Source organism: Tamandua tetradactyla, chromosome 20, assembly GCF_023851605.1.
Source record: "Tamandua tetradactyla isolate mTamTet1 chromosome 20, mTamTet1.pri, whole genome shotgun sequence".
Classification (NCBI taxonomy): domain Eukaryota; kingdom Metazoa; phylum Chordata; class Mammalia; order Pilosa; family Myrmecophagidae; genus Tamandua; species Tamandua tetradactyla.
In genome coordinates, this window is record NC_135346.1 from 10,010,143 (window position 1) to 10,025,205 (window position 15,063).

The 15,063-nt window shown below is 35.5% G+C and overlaps 1 protein-coding gene across 5 annotated transcripts in view; it reads right to left on the bottom strand.

Moving 5' to 3' along the window:
* The window catches only part of FNIP1 (folliculin interacting protein 1), a 170,099-nt gene that overhangs the window by 57,463 nt on the left and 97,573 nt on the right, over positions 1-15,063 (bottom strand). For all 5 annotated transcript variants that reach the window (XM_077138342.1, XM_077138344.1, XM_077138343.1 and 2 more), the window contains exons 3-6: positions 6,514-6,648; positions 3,471-3,571; positions 2,109-2,183; positions 560-651 (exon numbers count right to left, since the gene is read on the bottom strand). In XM_077138342.1, coding sequence (XP_076994457.1) covers positions 560-651; positions 2,109-2,183; positions 3,471-3,571; positions 6,514-6,648 — 403 coding nt within the window. The remainder of the gene's footprint in view (positions 1-559; positions 652-2,108; positions 2,184-3,470; positions 3,572-6,513; positions 6,649-15,063) is intronic.

Consider the following 15,063-nt stretch of genomic DNA (forward strand, 5'->3'; position numbering starts at 1 on the left):
ATAAAACAAATGACGGGAAATTTTAGAAACAGTTATCACTTAAAAACGCTGAACTTAAAACAGCAACAACAATCAGGCTAATCAATTATGCTCTATTAATAAATATTTTAAGAAATACAATATTTAAATATCTGCTCAACTGAGTTCTAGGTCACTAAAATGAACACAATTTCAAAATGACTCTGTGGTTACAGAAGAGAGAACGGAGAAAGTATAAAATATCAGTCTTCTTCAGCTGAAATATTCAATAAAGCTAGTGAAGATCTTCCATATGAAGACGATGTCTTTACAAGATGCATCAAAGTTAAAAACAAAAACAAAAAACAGTGAAGACAAATATAGATATATCATTCACATTATTTTTTCAAAAAAAAATAAACATTATGTTTAAATATATGAAAAATATGTTTTCCAAATAATACATCATCATAAATGCTTGCAATTTAAATCCCTGTTCGGTTTTCAGGAATTGAAATTCTTTGGTCTTATAATAACAACTTTAACCCTTCCTTACACTGTTAACATTTTTAAAACTTATAAAATCTAAAGAATCATTTACCTATATTTCCAAGTAGACCATTAATAACTGTGTTATTATCAGCCTTTAATGTACTGTTGTCCTGATTAATGAATTCAAGACTATCTTGCAGTCTATGGAAGGGAAGAAGAAAAAAAGTAAATTCAAAATTCATTTTATACTCTTAGTGACAATTTTTTATATATTTCAAGGAAATTTTAAGTGCAAAACAGGTAAGTTTCTCCATTAGTACTATGAACTAATCACTTAAATCAAGGATTGGCAAACTACAGCCTGAAGGCCAAATCTAGCTGCTGCCAGCTCTGACAAAGTTTGAAACACAACCACCCCTCCCCTACTCATTATATATTGTCTATGGCTGCTTTCATGCTACAATGGCAGAGCAGAGAGAATATGACATACTGTCTGGCTCACAAAGACAAAAATATTTACTATCTGGCCCTTACTAGAAAAAAGGTTGTGGATCCTAATTTAAATTACAAACAACATTTCCCTGAATGAAGATTTTGGGCCTGAAAATATTTCGGGGGGTGGAGAAAAGAGAAAAATCAGTCTAATATCAAAAAACTTTCTGCAGTCTAAATATTATAAATAGCTTACATTACTTCTTTTAGTAAATCACTCAAAGTAACAGAAACAAATTACTTTATGATTTCTAGAGATTTTAGGAATTATCTATTCTAACTTTAAAAAGATAAAGAAACTGAGGTAATTCTAGCTAAAAATCTGTTTCTTCTAACTTAGAATTTCTCACTTCTGTGGTACCAAACTCTCAATAATTGCCTCTTTGCATCAAGATGTTTTTTATTTAGTGTCCATGAAATTTTAAAGAACATCTTTCCTTTTCCATCTTTTCTTCCTGAAAGAAAAATTTTAAAAAGCTACAAATATTAGAAACTTAGCTAATAAAACCTCTTAGAACATAATTCTCTTTAGAGCATTTATAATTAATGGGAACACAAGAGAATTCTTTTAATCTAGAGTGGTCTCTTTGCTAGCTCTTGCTGCTTTTGACTTTAGGTGAGCCCCAGGGAATGTGGCTCTTCAGCATGCCCTATTCTGATTTTACACCTGCAAAAGCAGTCGGTGGGATCCACTTGTACCTTTAACCCTAGCGCCAGTCCTTCATTTACTAGGTTCTGGTATATGGCCCATCATCCTATCACCAGGTCTGCCATTGTTTAGGCTTCAATGTTCTAATATGGCATTAAGAACTTGTAATATCTGTTCCTCATCACATGGCTAACCTTCATCTGGAAACTAAGAACACAATCTACAGATGCTAAGTCAGCATTGTAGTGGAAAACTGAAAATTAACATGTTACCCTAAGATGGTAAAACATTCAACATTTTATTTCTATATATCACCTCCAGTAAATTAGATCAAAATAAAACACATCTCATGTTCTTCAACTAAATTCAAATGAGAATGCAATCTGACTTACATGAACTTTCAAAATTAAGGAAAAAAACAATCTGAATTTATGCTGCAATCCTAGGAATAGTCTGTTAGTTTTTGCAATTTGCACATCTTAAAAAATCTTCCTCCCAGTGCCCCCAGTGCACTTACGTATTGAGACTTCCACAGATACTGCTGCCAGTTCGTGCAGTAAAAACCTTACTGAGCATAAGCTGTGGAGGGGAACTATGAAGAGAAAGAGAGGGATTTATTATAAATGAAAATGTATAGGCTGTCACTATCGTAGGCTTCAGCCTGCTTGTGCATAGGCTCCCATTAAAGCTCCTTTGATTGAGTTTTGGTCTCTCCTCCTCACTCCCAGTTGAAAAACTCAGGACCAGGAATGGAAATGAAACCACCCTAAGAGGGGATGGAACCCGCTTGCCTGACTTCAACACCAATACCAGCAAAGCATGTCAGGAGACTTGAAACCTCCAGATAGTTCCAATGCCAGAGATGCTCTGAAACCCAGATACCAGACTCTCCAAAAACAACAACCAGTTTCACTGTATCATCCCTTTGCCCCTTAATAACAATACCCCTTTCCAGCTTTGAAGCAGTAAGAGTCATCACCCAGTAATTCCTCCTCATTTTTGGGCCCTGTCTCTTAAAACTCTTAACAAGTTTTATTTGCAGAACTATCCAAATGGTGACAAATCAGGCTGTCAGCAACATGCTACTCCTCCAGCAAAAACAGTACCAGCCACTGCCCTGTGATGAAATGTAGGGACAGCTCTATGCCCCCCACCCGCCAGAAGCAGATACAGAAAAACAGACCTCCACCCTTCAGCCTCCCATGAAAACTAAAAGGAAAAGGCTGGAATGTTAGGCAGAATCCCTTCCTGTATGATGTGACCAACCTCTAGCAAATATTCCAAGAAGCTTTGGCCCCAACCCATGATTTCCCGGAAATCCACGGAGCCCACCCTGGCCAATGCCCTCTAACCCTCTGGCAACTGTAATCTTGCAATAAGTTTCCCTTACCCAAAATCCGCCCTCCAGCAGTTGCAACCCTGCATGATCAAGACAGCTTTCAATTTTAAACTTCATCACAGAAAATTTGCCAGCTCCCAACTTAGCCCTCTGCTTCCAAATCCAACCATTAGAAAGCTGTCGACTTCTCGCTCCTAAGCTAGACAAATAAAACCCACTGCCTCCCTTTCCCTTCTTCCTACCAACCGTCCTATATAAGCTGCACATCTCCCCCTGCTCTGTGCTGTTTGTCACCATCTTAGGCTTCAGCCGCTTGTGCAGAGCCTCCCAATAAAGCTCCTTTGATCAAAGAGGAAAAAAATGTATAAGTCAGAGATTTCACAACCAAGTTATAACAGTCATGAAATGTCAATAAATCCATAAAAACATCATAAATTGCTTATGTGAGATATCAACTGAATATCAATTTGAATAAAGATATGAAATTCTCTCATCTTCAACAAAATTGAGTATCTTAAAAAACTTTTTAAAACTCCTCACCGGATCTGATGAATTTTTAGGGTCGATCCCTTGTAGCTCATTGCTACAGAGCCAAACATCATCTCTCCAAGCATATTGGCATCAGAAGAACACCGAGAACCCTAAACAAAAACCGTAACATTAATAAAATCACAATACTTAAAATTCTGTAACTATTTCAAATATTAATTATTAAAAATTCCTTTGTTATACTTATGCATAAAGGATATTTTTAAAAGTGATTCTACATTGTGTATACTGACATGCAAATTTATTTTCTTCATTTTATAATATGTCTTGTGGATATAATCTTACTGTTAAGCATACATTTAGCTAATTTCTTTTAAGAGCTGCTTAGTACTCTATTGGATAAAAATACCACAGTTTATCAAACCATCACTTAGGTCACTTTCAGATTTCTGCTAAATTTTGCAAACAGTGCTCCAAGGAACATTAAAATGTCTTGTTCTAAAAGAATTCTATCAAAAGGTTATTCCTTTCTATTATTCTTTAAATATCCTCAAAGGAGTCAGAAAATAGCTAAATATTACTAATTGCTTACCATATATAGCTATACTCAACTTATTCCTTATTTCTTGGAAGTCTAACTTGATTGAAGGCAACAATGTACCCAGATGAAAAAAACTGCATTTTGCAGCATCCCTTAAAGATACAGGATTTAGAGTTAGTTTCTATATTCAAGAGGTTAAACTGATATTTGAAGGAGTGGCTTCAGAACTATCTCACTTACATGCACTTGACACAGACCTGGTCAAGGAGTGGAAGTTACTGCATATGGATATGCCGTATTATGATCACAAGGCAACTATTACACACCAAGTCTGGCTAAGCAGAAATATAAGGGAAGCCTTGGTCCCTGAGGCCATGTTGAAGCCTATGTATCAGATAGATGGTCTACCCTCAGTTTTTTTGTCACATGAGGAAAATAATACCTAATTTGTATATGTCACTGTTTTGGTTGTTTCCCAGTACAATGCCTAACCAGTGCAATTGTATAATAAAATAATCAATGAGGAAGAAAACCTAAATTACTATCTAAGACAGTAAAGGAGGATTATTTACAAATTTTAACTGAAAAAGCTCAACTTAATTGCTGCGCAGTGTATTTCCAGTACATAAAGAACTGTAGTATATATGATGTAGTGGCCAGCAGTCAGAATAACATAAATATTTCTCTCAATCTCTGTTTGACAAGTACTTATTACTGATTTTTATAAACATGTATTAGGTATATGTATTAATGGAAAGCACAGATTTTTATCCCAACTCTAGCAATATAACATTTTACTTACTTTTTATAATTTATATTCATTCAAATGAACAACCACTTACTAAGCACTTATTGTTAGGTAATCACAGTATTAGACATGAGTTTTATAATATTTGTGTGCTTTATAGAAAAATAAAAGTTCTACTTTTTCTTTGATAATTTGATTAATCACACCACTGATTTTAATAAAATAAAAATGTGACAGATTCTCAAGACCATACTGAACTTAATAGCAGACTATCTAGGTGCATGACTTGGGAATCTGTAGTTTAAAAAAGAAAATCTCTAGGGATTCTGATGCAAATAGATTAAAATTACACAGTGCTTTAGGGTTTCTCCAATCTGGATTAGTCTGCTAATATATATATTTTTTAACATGGGCAGGTAGTTGGAATCGAACCTGGGTCTCTGACATGGCAGGCAAGAATTCCGCCACTGAGCCACCATTGCATCACCTGCTAATATTCATTTTTAAATGCATAATATAAAAGAAAGCCAAATTTGTATAACTGATCTAATTAGAAAGCTTCCCAAGCTATGCAAATCGGCACAAGTCACTATGATGTTACATGGCACACTGATATCAGGAAATTATTACGGTATCATGACAGAGAAGAGTATGTAGTATATAGTTCTGGCATGTATGTTTAATAATCTCAGTGTCCTTTCTTGTCATGGTCAGGCTCATGTATCAACTTGGCCAGGTGGTGGTACCTGTTTGTCTGGTTGGGTAAGTGCTGGCCTGTCTGTTGCTATGAGGACATTTCATAGAATTAAATCATGATCACGTCGGCTACATCCACACTGATTTCATTTGTAATCAGCCAAGGGGAGTGTCTTCTTTAATGAATGATGCTTAATCTAATCACTGGAAGCCTGTTCAGAAGGATTCAGAAGAGACAGGTTCTCCTCCTGCTTCGGCCAGCGAGCCTCTCCTCTCCTGTGGAGTTCTTCTACACCCTCCATCAGAATTGTCAGCTTCTCAGCTTGCCCTACAGATTTTGTACTCTACGTTCCCATGGTTCCATGAGACATTTTTATAAATTTTATATTTACAAATATTTCCTGTTGATTTTGTTTCTCTAAAGAACTCTAACTAATACATTTCTCATCTACTTTCTCACTGATAAGGTACAGAGACCAATTTCCATTAAACATAACTATCTCATTACAAGTAATTAAAAAGCCCAAGATTCAATTTTGGTACTGCTAAATATAAAATACTTGGGATAATGAAAGTTTGGATGACACAAATAATGTGAATTTTTTTGAAATAATGTGAAAAAATGAATTAATATTTGCTTAGATTGAAACAAAACACTTACATAAAATGTAACAACATTATAAAGAAGTTCCTATGTGGGACTATGAGAAATACAAATACACATTTCTGATTGTACACACTTTCAATTACACTTCATACACAGAGTATAAAGATAAGTATAAAACAATAATATATACATATGCAATATAAAATTAATCTTCATACTTCATTTAGAGATATATAAAATAAGAAAATGTTTGGTAGCCTAATAGATCTCAATCGAGAAACAGAAAAAGGGAAAAATACCCTTGTTACCTACACTCAAAGTACTGTGGACTTCCTCTATCCTAACATTTATCAAATTTCATAAACTTACTTGATTAACTATTTCCACAGCTACAAATGTAAAAGTTCCAAGTTGTTCTATTCTTAGGATAGTGCACAGCACATTACAGGTACTCAGAAGTATTTATGAATGAATGAGTAATAAATGAGATCAGTAATCTTACCTGATACTTAGGACACTGATCCTTTACATCAGAAGATGAAGTCACAGAACTATCCAAGGAGGAAGAACTGTCTCCTCCAGGTTTTAGCTGGCAGCATTTCCCAAAGACTTTGACCTGAGCATCACTACAGAGTTTCTGAAATACAAATATTATGCCCATTCATATTCTAATACATTTCCTATATACAAATTTTTTTTCTGAACAATTAGTCAAACTCTCTTTATTGTTTTAAACAGATTTGTTGATAAATAATTCACATACCATGAAATTTACCCACTCTAATTGTCCAGTTTCATGGCATTTGGTATAATTACAGATATGAGCAAACTATACAATAACAATCAATTTTCATTACCCTAAAAAGAAATTCTACCTTCCTTAGCTATCACCCACAATCCCTCTGCTCCATATCTCAACTTTATGTGAACACTAGTCAGTACAAGTGCTTAAATTAGTGTAAAAGTGATTAAATTAGATTTTCCCAATTTAATCACAATAAAAAATATATGATTTTCCATCTGACTTCTTTCATTTATCATATTATTTTTACAGTTCACCAATGTTATAGTATGTATCAGTACTTCATTTATTTTTATTGTTGAAATAATATTCCAATGTATGTATGCATATACAATATTTTAATTATCTTTTGATTGGTTGATGCATAGCTGAATCATTTCCACCTTTTAGATATTATGACTAATGATACTATGAATATTAATGTAAATGTTTTTGTGTGGATGCAAGTACTCATTTCTCTTAGATGTGGAATGCTGGATGACATGTTAACTTTACGTTTAATCATTTGAGAAACTGCAGACTATATTGTAAGTGGTTGCACCATTTTAAATTCCCATCAATTGTATATAAATTTTCCAATTTCTCTACTCCCTCATTGAAACTTGCTTCTACCTGTCTCTTGTAGTATAATCATCGCAGTGGGTATGAAGTAGTATCTTACTGTGGTTTTGATTTATATTTCTTCCCTGATAATTAGTGACCTTGGGTATCTCTTCACATGCTTTTTGGCTACTTGTATATATCTTCCTTAGAAAAATGTCTACTCATATTCTTCCAGCACTTTCAAACTGGGTTATTTGCACTTTTACTGTTGAGCTATAATGGCTCTTTATATATTTCAGATAAAATTCCATCTCAGACTAGATCAGAAGTTGTTTATATGATTTGCAGACATTTCATCCCATTGTGTGGTTTAGAAATTCTTTATTATGAAAACAAAATGAGATAATTAGGAAAGAAATAGAGATGGATAGAAATGAACAACCAAAATTTTGATAGAAATAACCTTGTGTCACTTTTCACCAAACACATGGCCAGACTTTGTGCTATCCAGATCTTGGCTCAACATTATGGACAATATGCTCATATATTAAGGTGCTGCTATACTCCACTCAAATATCCCAATAAGGAAGGAGGGCCCAATATTGCTGGGTCACTACATTTTTAAAAAAGAAGAGGAATGTTTGGCCATTTAATTGAAATCTTCAAATTTTTAAATGCTGAAGGTTACTTTAATTGAGGTACGATATAAATAATCAAAGCACACTAATCTTTCCTATGCATTTACCCATGTAACCATCACTTTGATCAAGATATAGAAAATGCTTAGCACACTGAAGAGTTTTCTTTGTGATCCTTCAAGGTTAATCATCAGTTACTTTTTTTTTTAATTAATTAAAAAAAATTGACGAAACATTTAGAAATCATTCCATTCTACATATACGATCAGTAATTCTTAATATCATCACATAGTTGCATATTCATCATTTCTTAGTACATCTGCATCGATTTAGAAAAAGAAAAAAACAGAAAAAGAAATAAAACGATAATAGAGAGAAAAGAAAACACAAAAGAACCAAAAAACACTATACATACCATATCCCTTACCCCTAGCCTTCACCTACCACTATTTCAAACTGAATTTATTTTAACATCTGTTCTCCCTGTTATTTATTTTTATTCCATATGTTCTACTCTTCTGTTGATATAGTAGCTGAAAGGAGCATCAGACATAAGGTTTTCACATTCACAGAGTCTCACTGTGAAAGCTATATCATTATTCAATCATCATCAAGAAACATGGCTACTGGAACACAGCACTACATTTTCAGGCAATTCCCTCCAACCTCTCCACTACATCTTGAACAACAAGGTGATATCTACTTAATCCGTAAGAATAAGCTCCAGGATAACCTCTCGACTCTGTTTGGAATCTCTCAGCCATTGACACTTTGCCTCATTTTACTCTTCCACCTTTTGGTCGAGAAAGTTCTCTCAGTCTCTTGATGTTAATTCTCAGCTCATTCTAGAGTTTTTCTCAGTCCTTTGATGCTGCATCTCAGCTCATTCCAGGATCTTTCTCCCACATTGCCAGGAAGGTCCACACCCCTGGGAGTCATGTCCCACGCAGAGAGGGGGAGGGTGGTGAGAATGCTCATCATATTGGCAGGAGAGAGAGGCCACATCTGAGCAACAAAAGAGGCTCTCTTGGGGGTGACTCTCAGGCCTAAATTTTAGTAGACTTGACCTATCCTTTCTGGGGTTGTTTTTCATATGAACAAACCCCAAGACTGGAGGCTCAGTCTATAGCTTTGGTTGTCCACACTACTTGTGAGAATATCAAGAATTCAACTTGGGGAGGTTGAATTTCTTCCCATTCTCACCATTCTCCAAAGTGGGCTTGCAAACACTTTTCCAGTCACTGATCAAATCATTCTAGGATTCATCGGGGGATCACTCTGGACAAACCAACAAAATCTCATGTGCTACCTGAGATTCCAAGTACTTATGACATTCAATCAAACTATCTACATGAGTTATATCAGGAAATGCTCTAGTCAAAATCTAAATTTTGTAACAAATAAACACTTTTTGCTTTAGTCTCACACATTCAATCAAACTATCTACATGAGTTATATTAGGAAATGCTCTAGTCAAAATCTAAATTTTGTAACAAATAAACACTTTTTGCTTTAGTCTCACACAGAATGTGACATTTTAAAGTATTAGATATCATCTATTTTTAGCACCCTTCAAAAATGACATTACTTTGTTCTTCCTCACGCAAAAACAGTTTTAAAATCTGTACATTCTATATTTCACTATTATTATACTCTCTAGGCATTCGTAGATTATACCATCTCGATCTTTAACATCTTTCTTTTTGATTACATTTATGTCCCCAGCTCTCCTCCCTCTATCATTCTCACATGTACCTTCATTCAGTGTTTTAACATAATTGCATTACAATTAGGGAGTATTGTGCTGTCCATTTCTGAGTTTTTCTATTAAGTTTTGTTGCACAGTCTATATCCCTTCAGCTCCAATTACCCATTATCTTACCCTATTTCTATCTCCTGATAGTCTCTGTTACCAACGACATATTCCAACTTTATTCCCTATTATCGGTTCACATCAGTGGGACCATACAGTATTTGTCCTTTAGTTTTTGGCTAGTCTCACTCAGCACAATGTTTTCTAGGTCCATCCATGTTCTTACATGCTTCATAAGTTTATTCTGTCTTAAAGCTGCATAATATTCCATCGTATGTATATACTACAGTTTGTTTAGCCACTCGTCTGTTGATGGACATTTGGGCTGTTTCCATCTCTTTGCAATTGTAAATAATGCTGCGATAAACACTGATGTGCAAATGTCCGTTTGTGTCTTTGCTCTTAAGTCTTCTGAGTAGATACCTAGCAATGGTATTGCTGGGTCGTATGGCAATTCTATATTCAGCTTTTTGAGGAACCGCCAAACTGCTTTCGACAGTGATTGCACCATTTGACATTCCCACCAACAGTGAATAAGTGTGCATCTTTCTCCGCATCCTCTCCAGCACTTGTCATTTTCTGTTTTGTTGATAATGGCCATTCTGGTGGGTGTGAGATGGTATCTCATTGTGGTTTTGATTTGCATTTCTCTAATGGCTAGGGACATTGAGCATCTCTTCAGGTGCCTTTTGGCCATTTGTATTTCCTCTTCTGAGAAGTGTCTGTTCAAGTCTTTTACCCATTCTGTAATTGGATTGGCTGTCTTTTTGTTGTTGAGTTGAACAATCTCTTTATAAATTCTGGATACTAGACCTTCATCTGATATGTCGTTTCCAAATATTGTCTCCCATTGTGTAGGCTGTCTTTCTACTTTCTTGATGAAGTTCTTTGATGCACAAAAGTGTTTAATTTTGAGGAGTTCCCATTTATTTATTTCTTTCTTCAGTACTCTTGCTTTAGGTTTAAGGTCGATAAAACCACCTCCAACTGTAAGATTCATAAGATATCTCCCTACATTTTCCTCTAACTGTTTTATGGTCTTAGACCTAATGTTTAGATCTTTGATCCATTTTGAGTTAACTTTTGTATAGGGTGTGAGATACGGGTCCTCTTTCATTCTTTTGCATATGGATATCCAGTTCTCTAGGCACCATTTATTGAAGAGACTGTTCTGTCCCAGGTGAGTTGGCTTGACTGCATTATCAAAGATCAAATGTCCACAGATGAGAGGGTCTATATCTGAGCACTCTATTCGATTCTATTCGTCGATATATCTATCTTTATGGCAGTACCATGCTGTTTTGACCACTGTGGCTTCATAATATGCCTTAAAGTCAGGCAGCGTGAGACCTTCAGTTTCTTTTTTTTCCCTCAAGATGCTTTTAGCAATTCGGGGCACCCTGCCCCTTCCAGATAAATTTGCTTATTGGTTTTTCTATTTCTGAAAAATAAGCTGTTGGAATTTTGATTGCTTTGTGTTGAATCTATAAATCAATTTAGGTAGAATTGACATCTTAACTATATTTAGTCTTCCAATTCATGAACATGGTATGCCCTTCCATTTATTTAGGTCTTCTGTGATTTCTTTTAACAGTTTCTTGTAGTTTTCTTTGTATAGGTCTTTTGTCTCTTTAGTTAAATTTATTCCTAGGTATTTTATTCTGTTAGTTGCAATTGTAAATGGGATTCGTTTCCTGATTCCCCCTCAGCTTGCTCACTGCTAGTGTATAGAAACACTACAAATTTTTGAATGTTGATCTTGTAACCTGCTACATTGGTGTACTCGTTTATTAGCTCCAGTAGTTTTGCTGTGGATTTTTCAGTGATTTTGACGTATAGTATCATATCATCTGCAACAGTGATAGTTTTACTTCTTCCTTTCCAATTTTGATGCCTTGTATTTCTTTTTCTTGTCTAATTGCTCTGGCTAGAACTTCCAATACGATGTTGAATAACAGTGGTGATAGTGGACATCCTTGTCTTGTTCCTGATCTTAGGGGGAAAGTTTTCAATTTTTCACACATTGAGGATGATATTAGCTGTGGGTTTTTCATATATTCCCTTTATCATTTTAAGGAAGTTCCCTTGTATTCCAATCCTTTGAAGTGTTTTCAACAGGAAAGGATGTTGAATCTTGTCAAATGCCTTCTCTGCATCAATTGAGATGATCATGTGATTTTTCTGGTTTGATTTGTTGATATGGTGTATTACATTAATTGATTTTCTTATGTTGAACCATCCTTGCATACCTGTGATGAATCCTACCTGGTCATGATGTATAATTCTTTTAATGTGTTGTTGGATACGATTTGCTAGAATTTTGTTGTGGATTTTTGCATCTATATTCATTAGAGAGATTGGTCTGTAGTTTTCTTTTTTTGTAATATCTTTGCCTGGTTTTGGTATGAGGGTGATGTTGGCTTCATAGAGTGAATTAGGTAGTTTTCCCTCCACTTCAATTTTTTTGAAGAATTTGAGCAGAGTTGGTACTAATTCTTTCTGGAATGTTTGGTAGAATTCACATGTGAAGCCGTCTGGTCCCGGACTTTTCTTTTTGGGAAGCTTTTGAATGACTGATTCAATTTCTTTATTTGTGATTGGTTTGTTGAGGTCATCTATTTCTTCTTGAGTCAAAGTTGGTTATTCATGCCTTTCTAGGAACTTGTCCATTTCATGTACATTGTTGTACTTATTAGCATAAAGTTGTTCACAGTCCTGTTATTGCCTCCTTTATTTCTGTGAGGCCACTGATTATGTCTCCTCTTCCATTTCTGATCTTATTATTTGCGTCCTCTCTCTTCTTCTTTTTGTCAATCTTGATAAGGGCCCATCAATCTTGTTGATTTTCTCATAGAACCAACTTCTGGTCTTATTGATTTTTTCTATTCTTTTCATGTTCTCAATTTCATTTATTTCTGCTCTAATATTGTTATTTCTTTTCTTTTGCTTGCTTTGGGGTTAGTTTGCTGTTCTTTCTCCAGTTCTTCCAAGTGGACAGTTAATTCCCGAATTTTTGCCCTTTCTTCTTTTTTGATATAGGCATTTAGGGCAATAAATTTCCCTTTTAGCACTGCCTTTGCTGCGTCCCATAGGTTTTGATATGTTGTGTTTTTGTTTTCATTCGCCTCGAGATATTTACTAATTTCTCTTGTAATTTCTTCCTTGACCCACTGGTTGTTTAAGAGTGTGTTGTTGAGCCTCCACGTATTTGTGAGTTTTTTGGCACTCTGCCTATTATTGATTTCGAGCTTCATTCCTTTATGATCTGAGAAAGTGTTGTGTATGATTTCATCTTTTAAAATTTGTTGAGACTTGCTTTGTGACCCAGCATATGGTCTATCTTTGAGAATGATCCATGAACACTTCAGAAAAAGGTGTATGTTGCTGTTCTGGGGTGTAATATCCTATAAATGTCTGTTAAGTCTAGCTCATTTATGTAATATTCAAATTCTCTGTTTCTTTATTGATCCTCTGTCTAGATGTTCTGTCCATTGATGAGAGTGGGGAATTGAAGTCTCCAACTATTATGGTAGATGTGTCTATTTCCCTTTTCAGTATTTGCAGTGTTGGCCTCACGAAATTTGGGGCATTCTGGTTCAGTGCATAAATATTTATGATTGTTATGTCTTCTTGTTTAATTGTTCCTTTTATTAGTAGATAGTATCTTTGTCTCTTTTAACTGTTTTACATTTGAAGTCTAATTTGTTGGATATTAGTATGGCTACTCCTGCTCTTTTCTGGTTGTTATTTGCATGAAATATCTTTTCCCAACCTTTCACTTTCAACCTATGTTTATCTTTGGGTCTAAGATGTGTTTCCTGTACACAGCATAGAGAAGGATTCTGGTTTTTAATCCATTCTGCCAGTCTATGACTTTTGATTGGGGAATTCAGTCCATTAACATTTAGTGTTATTACTGTTTGGGTAATACTTTCCTCTACCATTTTGCCTTTTGTATTGTATATACCATATCTAATTTTCCTTCTTTCTACACTCTTCTCCACACCTTTCTCTTCTGTCTTTTCGTATCTGACTCTAGTGCTCCCTTTAGTATTTCTTGCAGAGCTGGTCTCTTGGTCACAAATTCTCTCAGTGACTTTTTGCCTGAAAATGTTTTAATTTCTCCCTCATTTTTGAAGGACAATTTTGCTGGATATAGAAGTCTTGATTGGCAGTTTTTCTCTTTTAGTAATTTAAATATATCATCCCACTGTCTTCTTACCTCCATGGTTTCTGCTGAGAAATCTACACATAGTCTTATTGGGTTTCCCTTGTATGTGAAGGATTGTTTTTCTCTTGCTGCTTTCAAGATCCTCTCTTTCTCTTTGACCGCTGACATTCTAACTAGTAAGTGTCTTGGAGAACGCCTATTTGGGTCTATTCTCTTTGGGGTGCACTGCACTTCTTGGATCTGTAATTTTAGGTCTTTCATAAGAGTTGGGAAATTTTCAGTGATAATTTCTTTCATTAGTTTTTCTCCTCCTTTTCCCTTCTCTTCTCCTTTCGGGATACCCACAACACGTATATTTGTGCGCTTCATATTATCATTCAATTCCCTGAGCCCCTGCTCAAATTTTTCCATTCTTTTCCCTATAGTGTCTGTTTCTTTTTGGATTTCAGATGTTTCATCCTCCAGTTCACTAATTATAACCTCTGTCTCTTGAAATCTACCATTGTAGGTTTCCATTGTTTTGTTCATCTCTTCTACTGTATCTTTCATTCCCATAAGTTCTGTGATTTATTTTTTCAGACTTTCCATTTCTTTTGTTCATCCCTTGCCTTCTTCACGTCCTCCCTCAATTTACTGACTTGGTTTTTGAAGAGATTTTCCATTTCTGTTCGTATATTCAGAATTAGTTGTCTCAACTCCTGTGTCTCATTTGAACTATTGGTTTGTTCCTTTGACTGGGCCAAATCTTCAATTTTCCTAGTGAGATTTGTTATTTTTTGCTGGCATCTGGACAGTTAATCAGATTTCCCTGAGTGAGAGACCCAGCAAGTTGAAAGACTTTCCTGTGAAGTCTCTGGGCTCTGTTTTTTTTATTATGCCCAGTATGTGGCGCTTGTCTGTCTGCAGGTCCCACCAGCAAAGGATGTTGTGGATCCTTTATTAATGGCACTATTGGTGTTTTGTTGGACCCAGTCCCTGCCACTGTCGGAGACTCCCTTCTCTCCCTCCGGGCAGCCGCCTGTGGGGGAGGGGCGCCGGCCGCTGCGGCTTGGGGTACTCGCTGATCTGAACCTCGCAGCTGGACC